Source organism: Pseudochaenichthys georgianus, chromosome 9 (genome assembly GCF_902827115.2).
Source record: "Pseudochaenichthys georgianus chromosome 9, fPseGeo1.2, whole genome shotgun sequence".
Classification (NCBI taxonomy): Eukaryota; Metazoa; Chordata; class Actinopteri; order Perciformes; family Channichthyidae; genus Pseudochaenichthys; species Pseudochaenichthys georgianus.
The window spans coordinates 43,408,729-43,424,860 of NC_047511.1; the positions used below are offsets into that span (position 1 = coordinate 43,408,729).

A 16,132-nucleotide genomic window follows, 5' to 3' on the forward strand; every position below is an offset into this window, starting at 1 on the left:
AACTGAGACGTCATCCATTCATCTAACACATTACTTTCAGGGCTAACAAGGTGAACTACTTACTTTGTTCTGGCTCACTTTTCCTGTACACAAAGTAGATGACATCGCCGCTCTGCAGCATGTGAGTCTGCTTCTTGACCAGTTTGGACATGTTGATCACCGTGCCGTTGGTGCTGCAGACACACAGGCGAGGTGAGTCAAACGGCTCGGACACACTATCAATTATCATCACTGGAAAGGCTCAACATATACAAGCATCGTCTTGCTTTTCACAGAGCTGGGAGAAGTACTCAGGTCTTGTACTTGAGTCAAAGTAGAAGTACTCAGATCTTGTACTTGAGTAAAAGTAGAAGTACTCAGGTCTTGTACTTGAGTCAAAGTAGAAGTACTCAGATCTTGCTTGAGTAAAAGTAGAAGTACTCAGATCTTGCTTGAGTCAAAGTAGAAGTACTCAGGTCTTGTACTTGAGTAAAAGTAGAAGTACTCAGGTCTTGTACTTGAGTCAAAGTAGAAGTACTCAGATCTTGCTTGAGTAAAAGTAGAAGTACTCAGATCTTGCTTGAGTCAAAGTAGAAGTACTCAGGTCATGTACTTGAGTCAAAGTAGAAGTACTCAGATCTTGCTTGAGTAAAAGTAGAAGTACTCAGATCTTGCTTGAGTAAAAGTAGAAGTACTCAGGTCTTGCTTGAGTAAAAGTAGAAGTTCTCAGGCCTTGTACTTGAGTAAAAGTAGAAGTACTCAGATCTTGTACTTGAGTAAAAGTAGAAGTACTCAGATCATGTAATTGAGTAAAAGTACTCAGATCTTGCTTGAGTAAAAGTAGAAGTACTCAGATCTTGTACTTGAGTAAAAGTAGAAGTACTCAGGTCTTGCTTGAGTAAAAGTAGAAGTTCTCAGGTCTTGTACTTGAGTAAAAGTAGAAGTACTCAGATCTTGTACTTGAGTAAAAGTAGAAGTACTCAGGTCTTGCTTGAGTAAAAGTAGAAGTTCTCAGGTCTTGTACTTGAGTAAAAGTAGAAGTACTCAGGTCTTGCTTGAGTAAAAGTAGAAGTTCTCAGGTCTTGTACTTGAGTAAAAGTAGAAGTACTCAGGTCTTGTACTTGAGTAAAAGTAGAAGTTCTCAGGTCTTGTACTTGAGTAAAAGTAGAAGTACTCAGATCTTGCTTGAGTAAAAGTAGAAGTTCTCAGGTCTTGTACTTGAGTAAAAGTAGAAGTACTCAGATCTTGTTCTTGAGTAAAAGTAGAAGTACTCAGATCATGTAATTGAGTAAAAGTACTCAGGTCTTGTACTTGAGTAAAAGTAAAGTACTCAGATCTTGTACTTGAGTAAAAGTAGAAGTACTCAGATCATGTAATTGAGTAAAAGTAGAAGTTCTCAGGTCTTGTACTTGAGTAAAAGTAGAAGTACTCAGATCTTGCTTGAGTAAAAGTAGAAGTTCTCAGGTCTTGTACTTGAGTAAAAGTAGAAGTACTCAGATCTTGTTCTTGAGTAAAAGTAGAAGTACTCAGATCATGTAATTGAGTAAAAGTACTCAGGTCTTGTACTTGAGTAAAAGTAAAGTACTCAGATCTTGTACTTGAGTAAAAGTAGAAGTACTCAGATCATGTAATTGAGTAAAAGTACTCAGGTCTTGTACTTGAGTAAAAGTAAAGTACTCAGATCTTGTACTTGAGTAAAAGTAGAAGTACTCAGATCTTGCTTGAGTAAAAGTAGAAGTACTCAGATCTTGCTTGAGTAAAACTAGAAGTACTCAGATCTTGTACTTGAGTAAAAGTAGAAGTACTCAGATCTTGTACTTGAGTAAAAGTAGAAGTACTCAGATCTTGCTTGAGTAAAAGTTCTCAGGTCTTGTACTTGAGTAAAAGTAGAAGTACTCAGATCTTGTACTTGAGTAAAAGTAGAAGTACTCAGATCTTGCTTGAGTAAAAGTAGAAGTACTCAGATCTTGCTTGAGTAAAAGTAGAAGTACTCAGATCTTGTACTTGAGTAAAAGTAGAAGTACTCAGATCTTGTACTTGAGTAAAAGTAGAAGTACTCAGATCTTGTTTGAGTAAAAGTAGAAGTTCTCAGATCTTGTTCTTGAGTAAAAGTAGAAGTACTCAGATCTTGTTTGAGTAAAAGTAAAAGTACTCAGAACTTGTACTTGAGTAAAACTAGAAGTACTCAGATCTTGTACTTGAGTAAAAGTAGAAGTACTCAGATCTTGTTCTTGACTAAAAGTAGAAGTACTTTGACTAAAAGGAGAAGTACTCAGATATTCTACTTGAGTAAAAGTAGAAGTACTCAGAACTTGTACTTGAGTAAAAGTAGAAGTACCAGAGGAATACTCTGTTACAGTAAAAGTCCTGCATTCAAAATGTTCCTCAAGTGAAAGTATAAAGTATTCTCATCAAAATATAGTGAAAGACAGTAAAAGTAGTCGTTGTGCAGATTGGTCCATTTCAGAATAATATATATGATGTGTTTTATAATGATTGATCATCGAAGTGTTCTCAAAGCTGGTGAAGGTGCAGCTAGTCTGAATGGCTTTGTAGACTGCATGGGCAGCTGGTGGATTTACTCCAGGTGGAACTAAAGTCTGATTTAACACTTGGTTAGATTTCACATCATTCATCCACATCTGTGAAGTCACTAAAGGTATTAAATACATGTAGTGGGAGTAGAAGTACACCATTTACCTCTGAGCTGTAGTGGAGTAGAAGTACAAAATCGAATATAACAGAAATACTCAAGTAAAAGTACCTCAGAATTGTACTTAAGTACAGTACTTGAGTAAATGTACTTAGTTACTTCCCAATTCTGTTGAATTTTGGTTCAACATATGGTTCGTTTCCTCTTAAATTCCGTACCTCATGTCTTCGAGCCACGCCTGCCCTGATCTTTCATCTTGCACAATCTTGCAGTGCTCGCCTGAGACCAGCTTGTTGGCCGGGAAGGACAGATAACATCCTGGTGGCAACAAAATAAAGTAAACAGCACGATTAAAACAGCCAGTAAACATATGAAAACAGATTCATTTTGCCATCTAGGAGAGGACCTACTCAACTCATGCTCCATCTTTCAAGTGCCCCTTTAGTACGAGTATTATAGGTGATATGCTTCTGAGTATTCTAACACATATCTTTTTAATGCTATTTTATTTCTATTTCAGAAATATTTTTGGATTGTTTATTTCTAGTGTCTTAATTTCTCTTATTTACATTGCCTTGTCTTGGATGCTGCTGCAACGCAAACATTTCCCAGATTGGGATCAATAAAGTACTAATCTATCTATCCATCTATCTACCTATCTATCTCTCTATCCATCCATCCATCTATCTATCCATCTATCTACCTATCTCTCTATCCATCTATCCATCTATCTATCCATCTATCTATCTATCCATCCATCCATCCTATCTATCTATCTATCTATCTTCCTACTGTATCCATCTATCTATCTACTGTATCTATCTACTGTATCTATCTACCCACCTATCTCTATCTATCCAACTATCTATCTATGTTTTCATTTTCAATTATTTTCTCATCCAATTCTGGCTGCTCTGGAAATAAAGCTCTATATCCTTAAATAAACACCTTGAAAAGTCAACATGGTACTACCAGATCCACCTGTTGCATGGAAATGTAATTTTGAAAAGCCTTTTATTTCCAAGACAAGAGCTAACCAATTAAGACTAGTCTAGCTTTGCGTTGCAAGAAAGTAGATCCCAAAGCTGCACAACAAAGCAGACACAGGGGGAAATATAGGCCTAACCTTTTCTCAAGCAAAACCCCATACAAGACAAATCTACTTAATATTCTACACACATGTTCTGAATAGACGCCTTTTGTTATCATCACAAGGGGCTGTCTAAGTTTGGGGCACTAAAGAAGGCTTTGTGTTTTCAAGGGGGGGTTTTAAAGGCTCCAGACACTGACAGCGATGTCTGTGCGAGACTGGTCTGCCTTTTGTTAATAGGCATCACCGCATTCAAAAGCAAGCGTAAAACATGTTAACAAAGTTTAAGACAGCGCTATAAGAAACGTACTCACCCTTTTTTCTGCCAACTGTGCATTCCCTGTTGAACAGCAGGACGGTTTCACTGGAGTTCACTTTGACTAGCTTTCCCCAGGGTTTTCCTCGCCGATAACTGTCCATCTTTCAAGGTTTTATCTACGAGAAATGATGAGAAAACAATTTAAGAGAGGTCTAATTGTATGAGTTTTTTTTAAATAGACTTCTCGACACATGGTAGCAAAGAGAAAGTGAAATTAACCATCAACCATGGTCGAGTCCCACGCACTGATGTCAGGTGCCAAATAAGGTAAAGAAATGTGGCATTTAAAGACACTCAGGTTCTGGGAAAACATACCCTTTTAAAACATGATGTAAATAATTGTGTTAAATAGGTTCAGGCATTCATTCGTTATTTCGACATTCATCAGAGAAAGTTATTTTAATCAAATGTCAACGTAAGGAACTATTTAGTTGTTCATCCCCAGTGGTGGTAGAAGTATTCAGATCTTTAAGTGAAAGTACTAATAGCCTACATTAATGTCAAAATACTCCATTATAAGTACAAGTACTACATTCACAATCCTACTAAGTAAAAGTACTATCAGATAAATGTACTTGAAGTATCATCATTGAAGTGAATATATTATTCTATAAATGACATATTTAGATTTGTTTGTTTGTTGTTGAATAAAGCAGCATTTTACTGTTGTAGACAAACACATTTCTCATACATTATTATTTGTACAACTTTTTGTTTAAAATTGGAAAATGTGTACAACTGTAGGAACCTCTGATAGCTATTTGAATGGTTAAATGTTCAGAAATACATTATTTAAAAGTTTCTCACATGTTTTTATTGCAGAATAATAATCTAAAAAAAGTAACTAAAGCTATTAAATACATATAGTGAAGATAAATTACATAATTACCGTTTTAAATGTAATCATGTGTCATAGAGGTATGAAGTAGCAAATGGAAAGTACCTAAAATGTTCCTTAAGTACAGTAGATGTACTTTGTTCCTTTACACCCCTGATATATCATAGATAGACATACTTTATTGTCATTTCAACAAGACACAGAGTGTACTATTAAAACCAAATTTCGTTGTACTGGCTTACAGGAACAGGACAATATAAAAACTTGCTAATATTGTACATATAAATAAATAAATAATGTTTTATGTATGCCGAATTCACAAGCAGACATTGTTCAAACAATAACAAGTATTGGCAACATTAGAGGAGCAGCACACCTCGGTAAATAACATGGCTTTGTTAAAATGAAACACTTTCCCATGAAGTTTTGTCAAGGCAAACTCTGCTAACTACACCTAGCATTACTCTTCCTTACTAGCTATTTAGCTGAATGTGTAGTGTGACAAGCTGGGAAAAAGTAAAGTTATTTAAAGTGTTAACTATCATTATCGAGCGTTTCATAATCCACTTGCTGTCCGACACTGAACACACACAACTGCCAATAATAACACGAAGCTAACGCGAAAGCTAACATTAGCATCAAACCGCAGTGTGTTTCCAGGGGAGAAATCGGGAGCGCTTTGTAATAACTAGACATCCCGGAAACGGTACACTTGTTTTATGTCTCAAAGTGTCACTTTACCGTCAGAAGGTGAGTGTTTTGTCCCTGCAGCTCAGAATAAAACTGCCTCTTCTCCTCATATTCCAGCCAGCCACAAGATGCACTTCCTGCCAGACTCGAGCGTTGACACTAGAAGCCGTCATCAGCTGATGGAGGAGGGGTCTGTGTCTGTGTGTGTCTGTGCGCGTCTGTGTGTGTCTGTGCGTGTGTGTGTGTGCAGTAAAGTGATGTAAAGTAGCTAAGTAAGTGCAATTCTGAGGTACTTGTACTTGAGTATTTTGTACTTTTACACCACTACAATTCTGAGGTAAATATTGTACATTTAGTTACTTTGCAGGTATGGATTAATGATAAAACAGATTTGTTCAACACTTAAATACAACTAAATGTAGGCCTACATGCTACCCAGTAGTAAATACACTAATTAAGACTAGTTCCACCTTTACCAGCTTGATAAACACATAAATAATTATAATCAAGACGTATCATGTATATGATTCTGCAATGGGATAATGAGTACTTTTACTTTAGGTACTTTAAGTAGGCCTATATTTAGATGCCAATACAAATGTACATTTATCTGAGTAACCTTTCGAATGCAGGACTTTTACTTTTAACAGAGTATTCCTACACTGTGGTACTTCTGCCTTTACTTTATTACACCATCTGAATACTTCTTCCACCTCTGTGTGTGTGTGTGTGTGTGTGTGTGTGTGTGTGTGTGAGAGAGAGAGAGAGAGAGAGAGAGAGAGCGAGAGAGAGAGAGAGAGAGAGAGAGAGAGAGAGCGAGAGAGCGAGAGAGAGAGAGAGAGAGAGAGAGAGAGAGAGAGAGAGAGAGGAGAGAGAGAGAGAGGAGAGAGAGCTAGAGAGAGAGAGAGAGAGAGAGAGAGATAGAGAGAGAGAGAGAGAGAGAGAGACTGGCATGGATGCATACTGTGGGGTACATATAGTTTTAACATGAATGCTTGCACACATTTCTACTGTTGTACCTATAGAGAAAGTATTCAGACTCTTTACTAATGTAAAAGTATAGGCTACGATTACTACACTGTAAATTAAAACCTACAATGCACTGGAATAAAAAACGTTTTATTAAGTACACGTAAACAAATAGATTTAGAAAAAACACAATAGTATAAAATAATACTCAATTAAGAAATATGGCCCTGTCACTGTAAAACTATTACATTTATTATGAGATCATTTCTACTGATACATGAATGCAATATTTTACTGTTGTGTTTGGTTGCAGTGGAGCTTTATTTTTCAACTACTTTTTAAAAAGGACAAACTAATGATTGCTTTTATTAGGGATTAATATGGTTATTTTCTTGCTTGAAAAAATTAAAAAATAGTGAAAAATGCCACCTCAGAGTAATTACCCTAACTACATCTCAGTAAAAAGTAAAACAAATTAAAAAAATTAACTCTGAAATGTAGTTGAGTGGAAGTACAAAGAAGCCTGAATAGAAAAGTCTGTAAGAAAAGTACATGCACTTCAAGTTTAAATCATTTACATCACACTAGACAAGATTGCGCATCAATTCTATAAACCCACAATTATGAATAAAATAATATTTAGGATTACACATATCAGCTCCTTCCATCACTCGAATCACTTCACCACCAACGAACCGTCACAAGGGCAAAGAAAATCATGTCTGACCCCTCCCACCCAGGTCACCATGTCTTCCAACTTCTGCCCTCAGGGAGGCGCTACAGGTCACTGTCCGCCAAAACCGCCCGCTTCAAAAACAGCTTCTTCCCCTTTGCAATACGGACACTAAATGGACTCTAAATAAACCCAATGAACAATCACAATCCACCACACCTTGAACTTTATGTTATGATGTCTTTGCCCTGTGCTGTGTGTTGTACTTTTGATTGTATGTTGAACTGGGGGGCGGTGGTGGCGAAGTCGATAGGGACTTGGCTTGGCAATTGGAAGGTCACCAGTTCAAGTCCCGGCAAGACCAAGTGCTACCGAGGTGTCCCTGAGCAAGACACTGCTCCCCGGGCGCTGTTCAAAATGGCTGCCCACTGCTCCTAACACTAGGATGGGTCAAATGCAGAGAAACAATTTCCCCACGGGGATTAATAAAGTATATCAAAATCAAAAAAAAAAAATCAAACTGTATGGAACAAACTGTAATTCTCTGCATTGAACACGGATTCCACCAGTTTGGCTGTGTGGTCATTACAGATTCTAATCTAATCTGTAAATGAAAGGAGGACATTTGGGAGGATGTCAGGCAACAGGAAGCTGGGTGTGTGTGCATTGAGGTGGTTGGTGTTATGAATGGGTGAGGGTTCATCTCAATTTTTTTTTTTACTTTTAGTAGTTTACATTGAGACAGACTGAAGGCTTTAACACATACGGTTCATTCAGCTTTGAGTGCTTCATTTTGAACATAATGTGTGTCTGTTCTTCATCGGTTCATATCCAGACAATGTATTTGCATTAGGTGACTGTTGTCCACACATTACTCAAATCATGCAGACACTCGGGATGTAACAGCACACAGTCACATTTCACTTCACAGAAACTACATTTGTGTGACTGATGAAGTTAATAGTAAGATTTGGATATACATACAACATATATGCATTGCTAATAAAATACAATGCTATCTGAAAGATTCAAGCATGTTTATATATCTTAATATGCAATGCATGATTTGTCTGTAAAATAAAATTGTATTTTTGTTTCCTTAATGGTATCACAAATCCTGTTTTCCCTCATGCTCATTCATTTATAGACATACAACTCTTTGAAGTGATAACATTTAGCAGCTAAAGAGCCAAATACTTCCTATTGATAGTAGTGGAAACTGCTCAACTGAGGTTGTTTGAAATGTGCTGTATAAATACATAACGATTGAGATTGAGATAACCATGGATGTGTACATAGGACACTGTCTTCTAATGAATTCACCATACTGTAAATGCTGTTTTAAACTGCCTTCAAGTCATTTATGAAACATGTGTTAATGCCGATTTCAATGTTTGGCACAGTGGGATCTGAGTTGTAGCAATAACGAAAAACCTCTCTCTGTTTCATATAAGTTATACCCCACGTCCATAGCCTATAGTGGATCCCATGTTTCACATTGAACACGTTTTACACAGCTTGCTTTGTGGGACCACTGACAATTTTGATATAGGATTTTATAGTCCAACTGCAAGTGGGCTGATCTTTCTTGCTTAAGAAAGACCAACATGTCTCCCTAATAGAAATAGCAGGCGAGTCCTTAATGGAGGACTAATCCCCGCAAAGCCCCATCTATTCCCTGGCAGTGCATTATTAATGGAGAGTGTGGAGGCTGGTGGATACAGGGGCCTCTCCTCACTAATGCGTCCATTCCTCATTGTTAGATGTCTGGTGAGGAGAACACAAACACATGCTGCTTTCTCACACACACACACACACACACACACACACACACACACACACACACACACACACACACACACACACACACACACACACACACACACACACACACACACACACACACAGTATAAGGTGTGCCATCCATGCAGAATATACTCTTAAGGGAAATTATTATATTTTTCCGTTGGCTTTCGATGTTCGACACAGAATCCTCAGAAGATCCTCCTGATAAGGTCACAACGGCAAATTAAATGCAGCCTATTGAATCCGACACCCACGCTGTCAATCAGCATTTACTAATTGGATCAAAGATTACTTGTGGCAGCTGTATAAAACATCAAACGAGTAATTAAATGGAATAATGAGAAAATAAACCTTAATGTTGCCAAGTGGGAACGTGGGCGAGCTGAGGAACGTGATTCCGCTGTGCTCTCTGAAATTATCTCTCCCCGGCTCGGGCTAATTGCTGGAGGATGTCCTCTTAACTGAGTGTGAAAAGCTGTGTCTAATTACGGCAACATTAATCAGGCATTAGCATGTTATCACAAGGTTAACTTATCAGGAGGGGCCCAGAAGCAGCTGGAGGTGCCATTTACCCATGCTGCACTGGGCCAACTGAGCCACAAGGGGTAGTGCTTGTTCTTCCCATGAATCATTTCCCAGCCCCCTTGAAGCAGGAATGACAAATCAAATGCGACCATGTTGGATTGCACTGAGTGGGCATAGAGATTCCTCTGTGTGGATGTAACGTCCAGAATCAATATCAGCTATTTCCTGCTCATTGTGGGGCTGAAACGAGCACATTTATCCTCAGGGGATTCACATTTTTCAGGGTCATAATTTGTTAACATCTTACTTTGCAAAGGAGAGATCTTCTTCACACTGTATGAGGAATTACATGGACTGCAATAATCTGCTCAATCAATGACGAGCAATTGTGTGCTTGGTGGAGCAGTTGAGTCCAATGTAATGAAGACTGACTGCATGGTGATTGCATGCTAAATTACCCCCTAGTATGAATACAGGTTCAAACATCAGCCATCACTGATTGTGGGGAAATATTAAACGTAAACTATTTGCTACCGCTGTTACAAGCAGAATTAGTATTCTGAATTCAAAGCATTGCAGTACATTTAAAGGTCTCCTATTATGCTATTTTTAGGCATATATTATGCTCTGTAAGGTGTCCTTGAGAGTTTTTTAAAGCGCCCATAAATAAAATGCATTATTATTATTATTATTATGGGTCTCAGATATATACAGATATATAAAAACATGTCTATGATGTGTTTTACTCAAAATACCAAACAGATCCTGCATTTTAGACATCCCTCATATCCCTTTATTTCAGCCCTGTTAGAGAAACGCTGCCGTGATTAAATGCCATCATGTTCCAAATGATCAAGGATTATTTCTGAAACAGTATGGAGATCAAATGCTTCTTTTCTTGCGGGTTTACCACAAGGTGAGTTCCTTTTTTTATTTCCTGCTTCTTTACACATGCGCTCTCTCCAGTACAGGTTAGCTCTGAGTGTTAGCGATGCTAATGTCAACAAAGACCATATTACGTCCGAAACAGTCAGGCATTGTTTCTGATATCAATGTTTCTGATAGGTCCACATTTCCGATATCACGTCATATCGGACGCACATCTGCAGAGGCGCGGGAAGGTATTTTGAGTGGGGGTGCTGAGGTGCTGGACTCCAGTGAACACTATTACGGGCACTATAGAGCACGCACAAAAGCACTCCCCACACGCAAACACACAGTGCACCCGCGACTGTTAGAATGAAGGCTCGATAATCAGCTCATGGCATATAGGCAGGGGTAAAGTGCTATTTTTTACAAGTGGGGAGCGGACCTCACCTCCTCTAGGGGGGTCCGGGGGGATGCTGCCCCGGGAAGATTTTTTTTAAATATTGAAGTTGAGAGCAACATTAAGAGATCTATGGATTCATCTCTCAACACCCAGATGAAACACAACTGTAAGCAGATGTTCTTTTTCTTTATGGATATTTTACAAATCACTCCCCTTTCAAACTGTATTCCTGTTTTAGTGCCATATAGTATTTCATAACTGTTTTTCCTTTATTCTCTTATTTGTTTTATAACTGTCTATAATGATCATATGAAGGTGTGCCGCGGAAATAATATTTTGAATAATTTGTGACCAAACCGTTTGAGACCCACTGAGATAACTTAGACTAAAGTTAACTATCTAAACACTCAGAGAGTCCTTTAGCTCACTAGGACTCTCCTCCAGCTTGTTGTGGAACCAACAGCTCCGTATGTCCGTTAGTGCGGCTAGCACCAGATGCTAACAACACGGTCCCTGCTGCTGGCACCGGTCCCTCTCTCACACACACTAAATGCGCTATTCACACACACACACACACACACACACACACACACACACACACACACACACACACACACACACACACACACACACACACACACACACACACACACACACACACACACACACACACACACACACACACACACACACACACACACACACACACACACACACACACACACACACACACACACACACACACACACACACACACACACACACACACACACACACACACACACACACACACCAGGGTTGCCAACTTTGGGTACCTGGCTGGAGTGAGATTTTGATATCATGGGTTTAATTACACATATGCGCACTAAATGTGTAAATCGTGTCAGCAGCGGGACCTTAGCATATATATAGGATATAGGATATATATACAATATATACAAATATACAAAATTGGACACAGACTATAAAGGGCACAAAGTTTCATTCACTAATGAAAGTCAAACACATGTTTGTTTCCACTGTTTTATTGTGTGCCTGTCGCGATAAGCAATTAATTGACTTATCGTACGATAAATAAAAATGAACTCGATAAATTTCCTTTTACATGAGGATGTGACTAGCGGTTCGAAAGGATGTACTTCAATTATTATTATATATTATCATTATGTCAGGGGTCTAAAATGGTCATACAACGGTGCCGACAATATTATTGTTTATCGCAATAATTTCCTGGAAAATGTATCCAACAAAATTAATTATCGTGAGAGGCCTATACATGAAACACAGGGACACAAACAAATCTACAGACTTACTCCAAACTGCCAAACATATTAATTAACACACTCTATTTTGGCCTAGTAGAACAATAAGCAGCAGACTTTTACTTTTTTATCATTTCTACTGGACCTTAGATCTGCGCTTGCGCAATACGGGTCGGCAGTTGCCAGAGAGTATTTGTGTTGGGTAATCTGTGGTAGGGCTAACCCATACAGTGGTGGGGTGAAGTCAGTATTTGCAATGTAATTACATACACGCTCCCCTTGACAGTGAAACGCCACGCGTGAGGTATAGATTATTTCCCTGTCTCAATCCAAATTGAACTGTATGAAATAAAAAGGCACATTTGTCTTGTAGTAAATAAAAAGGGCGACCTGGAGCCAATCCTGCAATTTCCCCACAGGTGAAAGAGTTGACATGCTGAAAGCCCAACCCCTGCAGGGGGGTCTGGGGGGATTCTCCCCCAGGAGATTTTTTGAAATACTAACATAAAATACACTTTCTGGTACTCTCTTGAGAAGAAAAATAAATACATCTATTACTACACGACATATTTAAACAAATGAATGCCATTTTAGTTTTGTGTTACTTTGTTCTGAAAGCTGAACCTGCTGCTCCTCACTGAGACAAGAGGGAAGAGGCTGTGCATTACTTTACATTGTGGATAGCCCCCATTGTTCTGTGTGTCAAAATGAAACACAGCCCACACATCAATCATCAAACCGTGGGGTCTTATTTCATTACGTGTTGATTTCTATCAACACGTAATGTTGTATCGATGTATAGATGTACTACAGCAAAAGTATTCTCCGTCGGGACTTCCTGCAACAACACCACGCCGTTATCTTGATTCTGATTGGCCAGAAGATATTATCAAAGATGTCCTATTGAGAAGACGATCACTACCTGACAAAAGTTTTCAAAACCGTTTCTAGTCGTCGGTATTCTTGTTTTTGGCGTGAGAATAGTTTGGGCAGCGCGAGAGCGCGAGATTGAGGGTGAAAGCGTGTGTCACACGCCAGATGCGTGAGAGTTGGCAACCCTGACACACACACACACACACCACACACACACACACACACACACACACACACACACACACACACACACACACACACACACACACACACACACACACACACACACACACACACACACACACACACACACACACCACACACACACACACACACACACACACAGTGTGCGAACTATACCACGGTCTCCGGGGAGCCGGGATTTTTTTTGTTGCGGGGGGGGGGTAAATGCTGATCCGTGCATTAATAGCAACAGCACAGACATAGGCCTATTATAAAGAGAACATCTGTTGCACACGGGGTGGTGCCACAGGTCTACATTTACATGAAACGTCCCGATGGATCATGTAAATGTCAACAGATTTCCCGAGCATGTATGGGCTACGCAAACTTCAATCAACTTGATAATAAGTAATCCACGGACCACCAATGTAACGTTTGACTGTTTAATTAAATCAACTTAAAATGACTCAAATGTGATCCACTCACTCCACTGTTGGCTGGTCCAGCCAGCCGGCGGCCGCGGGACCACCGCAGCAACTTCGCCCCCCATCTCGAGCAGCAGGCAAGGACGAAGAGGAAGAACAGGTGGGGTGGTCATCAGCAGCATCATCATCTTCTTCCACATCTCCTTCGATCTCTACTACTGTATGGTAGTTGTAGTCATCAAGTTAACTTCTCTTGGCTCGTCTTCTTGTGTCTCTTCAGCCCCCAAGTTAACGTTAGCTGTCAAGTTAGCACTAGCACTGACGTTAGCTCCCTCCTCTCTCGGTTCTGTTGTAGCAGCAGTCACAACGTACGATGTGCTACCACCAGCTACATTCGGTTGGTCTTCTTGATCAGGTTGTTTAGCCGTCTTTTTAAAGAAATTGCCTAAGTTGTTTTTTTCTTTTCGACATGTCAGCAGCAGCAACAATGCCTGGTAAACATGCAGTGCCAACTAAACGAGCTTGTGAGTGAGTGGGTAGTGGGTGGAGCTGCGGGCAGCGTGCAAGCAGGCGACACTTTTTTCATGAATCATAAACTCTAAATATAATTTTATTTCACTTATTTTACACCTTTGAAAAAAAAAAAACATGCCCAAAATGGAATTTATTTGGTCATCATATCAGTATTTTAGAGAGCTCCCCCCAAATTTCACAAACCATGTTCCCAGGGGAGCTCATGTCACCACTAGGGGAGCTATAGCTCCCCCTGCTCCCCTCCAGTTCGCACCCTGCACACACACACACACACACACACACACACACACACACACACACACACACACACACACACACACACACACACACACACACACACACACACACACACACACACAGACGACCTTGAATGACACAAGCACACTTTTATTTCCATGCAACTCTCTGATTGGTCTGGTGGCCTCTGTTGCATTCACTCAACACGGGACTACAGAAAAAACATTCGGGGCAGGCCAAAATATTATTTTACCAACAATGTGGAATTTATTGGCTACATATTACACACATTATGCACAGCGGGAGCAGCAATAACCGTCAAATAAGAATTCAGACAGGGGAGCTCCGCACCCCCTGCCTGCCGCTAGGGGGTGCTGCAGCGCCCTCAGCCCCCCCCTTCCGTGCCCATGCAAATCTGGATCAGATTGTTCCCCCGTTTTTAGAGATTTGGGTTCAGAGGAAAAGAGAGAGGGTTTTGTTTTCTGACACTTTGTGAGACACACCGGGGACACATATTTATGTATAAAAGACATACAAAAGTGCATTTCTGCATGATAGGTCCCCTTTAAATAATCTGTTTCACTTATAAAAGCTCACTGAAAAACGTAGGGGTAATAGCACGGAAGTGTATGTCTGCAATTTTGAATCATCGCATGCCAAATGACCTGCATGTGTGCCGATTAAAGGTCATTCCTGGCAGCAGTTTGGTCCTGTGCCCTGACTTCATTACCAGCAGCTCCAGAGGTGTCTCATCAGGATTGCGGCAGGGCAGAGGAGCCGTACCTCCAGCAGCTCTGCCAAAGGCGTTCATTTGTCAGAGAGGCATGGAGATCACAGGCCGACAAATCTCCCACGTCTCCCAGACTGTCAAGCTCTTTGCCTGCGTATCAAAGACAAAAGAACAGAAGCTGCGGAGCAAGAGAGCAGAGCAGCCATTCTACGTAGAGATGGTTCGCTGTTTAAACCCCCCGAGCGTGCCCTTTGAAAACGCCTATTAGCCTGGGCGAGAGAGATTACAAGCAAATAAAATTACATCCATTGTGATATTTGATTTCATAATACCCCCAGAATTATAATTACACCGCACTCACACTTTTCATTTAAAAACCATTCGCCGACAACAAAGAATCCGAGATGGGAATGAGCAGGTTGTGCATCCAGTGGGTGAGCGCACATTATCAGGCCTGTTTCACTACAAGTAACAATAATGGGAGAAGAATGGAGGCACTAATAGGAATGTAATCAGGTGAGAGAGCGGGATTTAATGATATGCAACACAGGGATTTATTTTCATCTGTCAGTCTTTTGCTCGGAGTGCTTGTTGGAAAGAAAATGTGTTTTTTTTACATCCTCCCAGAGGCTGCAATATGGAAGCAGATTTTATTATTTTAAAGGCCTTCTTCCTACCAACCAACACATGTGCTTCAGTATATCCCCCTTCTCAATTGCAACCTGTCTGGCTGTCAGGGTAGCACCAAAAGCACAACGGTGTATTGCAGGGGGAATGTGGGGCATATGCTGTCTGGCTTAAACCAACAAGCAGAAGGGAAGAGATAAGAGGCATTCTTGGGCAGCACAGAAACGAGGCACGAGAAGGGCCAGCTTGATAGCAGTACTTGTTGTTCTGATGTGTTAAATAGCTGGCCTTCAACACCCCAATCAATCGCTGAGTGAGCCACTGTGTAGCCAAGGGTTGTGTGCGATAGCCAGATGGCTGAAGTCAATGGAGCTCTGCCTGGTCTCCAGTGTCACAAAGGGATGATCATGAATCTGGCCACACAGACTGGACAAAACACATAAAATGTT

General features: G+C 40.1%; 1 protein-coding gene across 1 annotated transcript; it reads right to left on the bottom strand.

Moving 5' to 3' along the window:
• Nucleotides 1-55: 55 nt before the first annotated feature.
• Nucleotides 56-5,785, bottom strand: LOC117452637 (E3 ubiquitin-protein ligase CHFR-like). The gene is made up of 4 exons (XM_034091345.2): nucleotides 5,621-5,785; nucleotides 4,037-4,157; nucleotides 2,851-2,950; nucleotides 56-173 (listed from the first exon to the last, which is right to left on the bottom strand). Exons 2-4 carry the CDS (start codon nucleotides 4,140-4,142, stop codon nucleotides 56-58), a joined length of 324 nt encoding a protein of 107 aa, XP_033947236.1. The 5' UTR covers nucleotides 4,143-4,157; nucleotides 5,621-5,785.
• Between the last annotated feature and the right edge of the window lie 10,347 nt (nucleotides 5,786-16,132).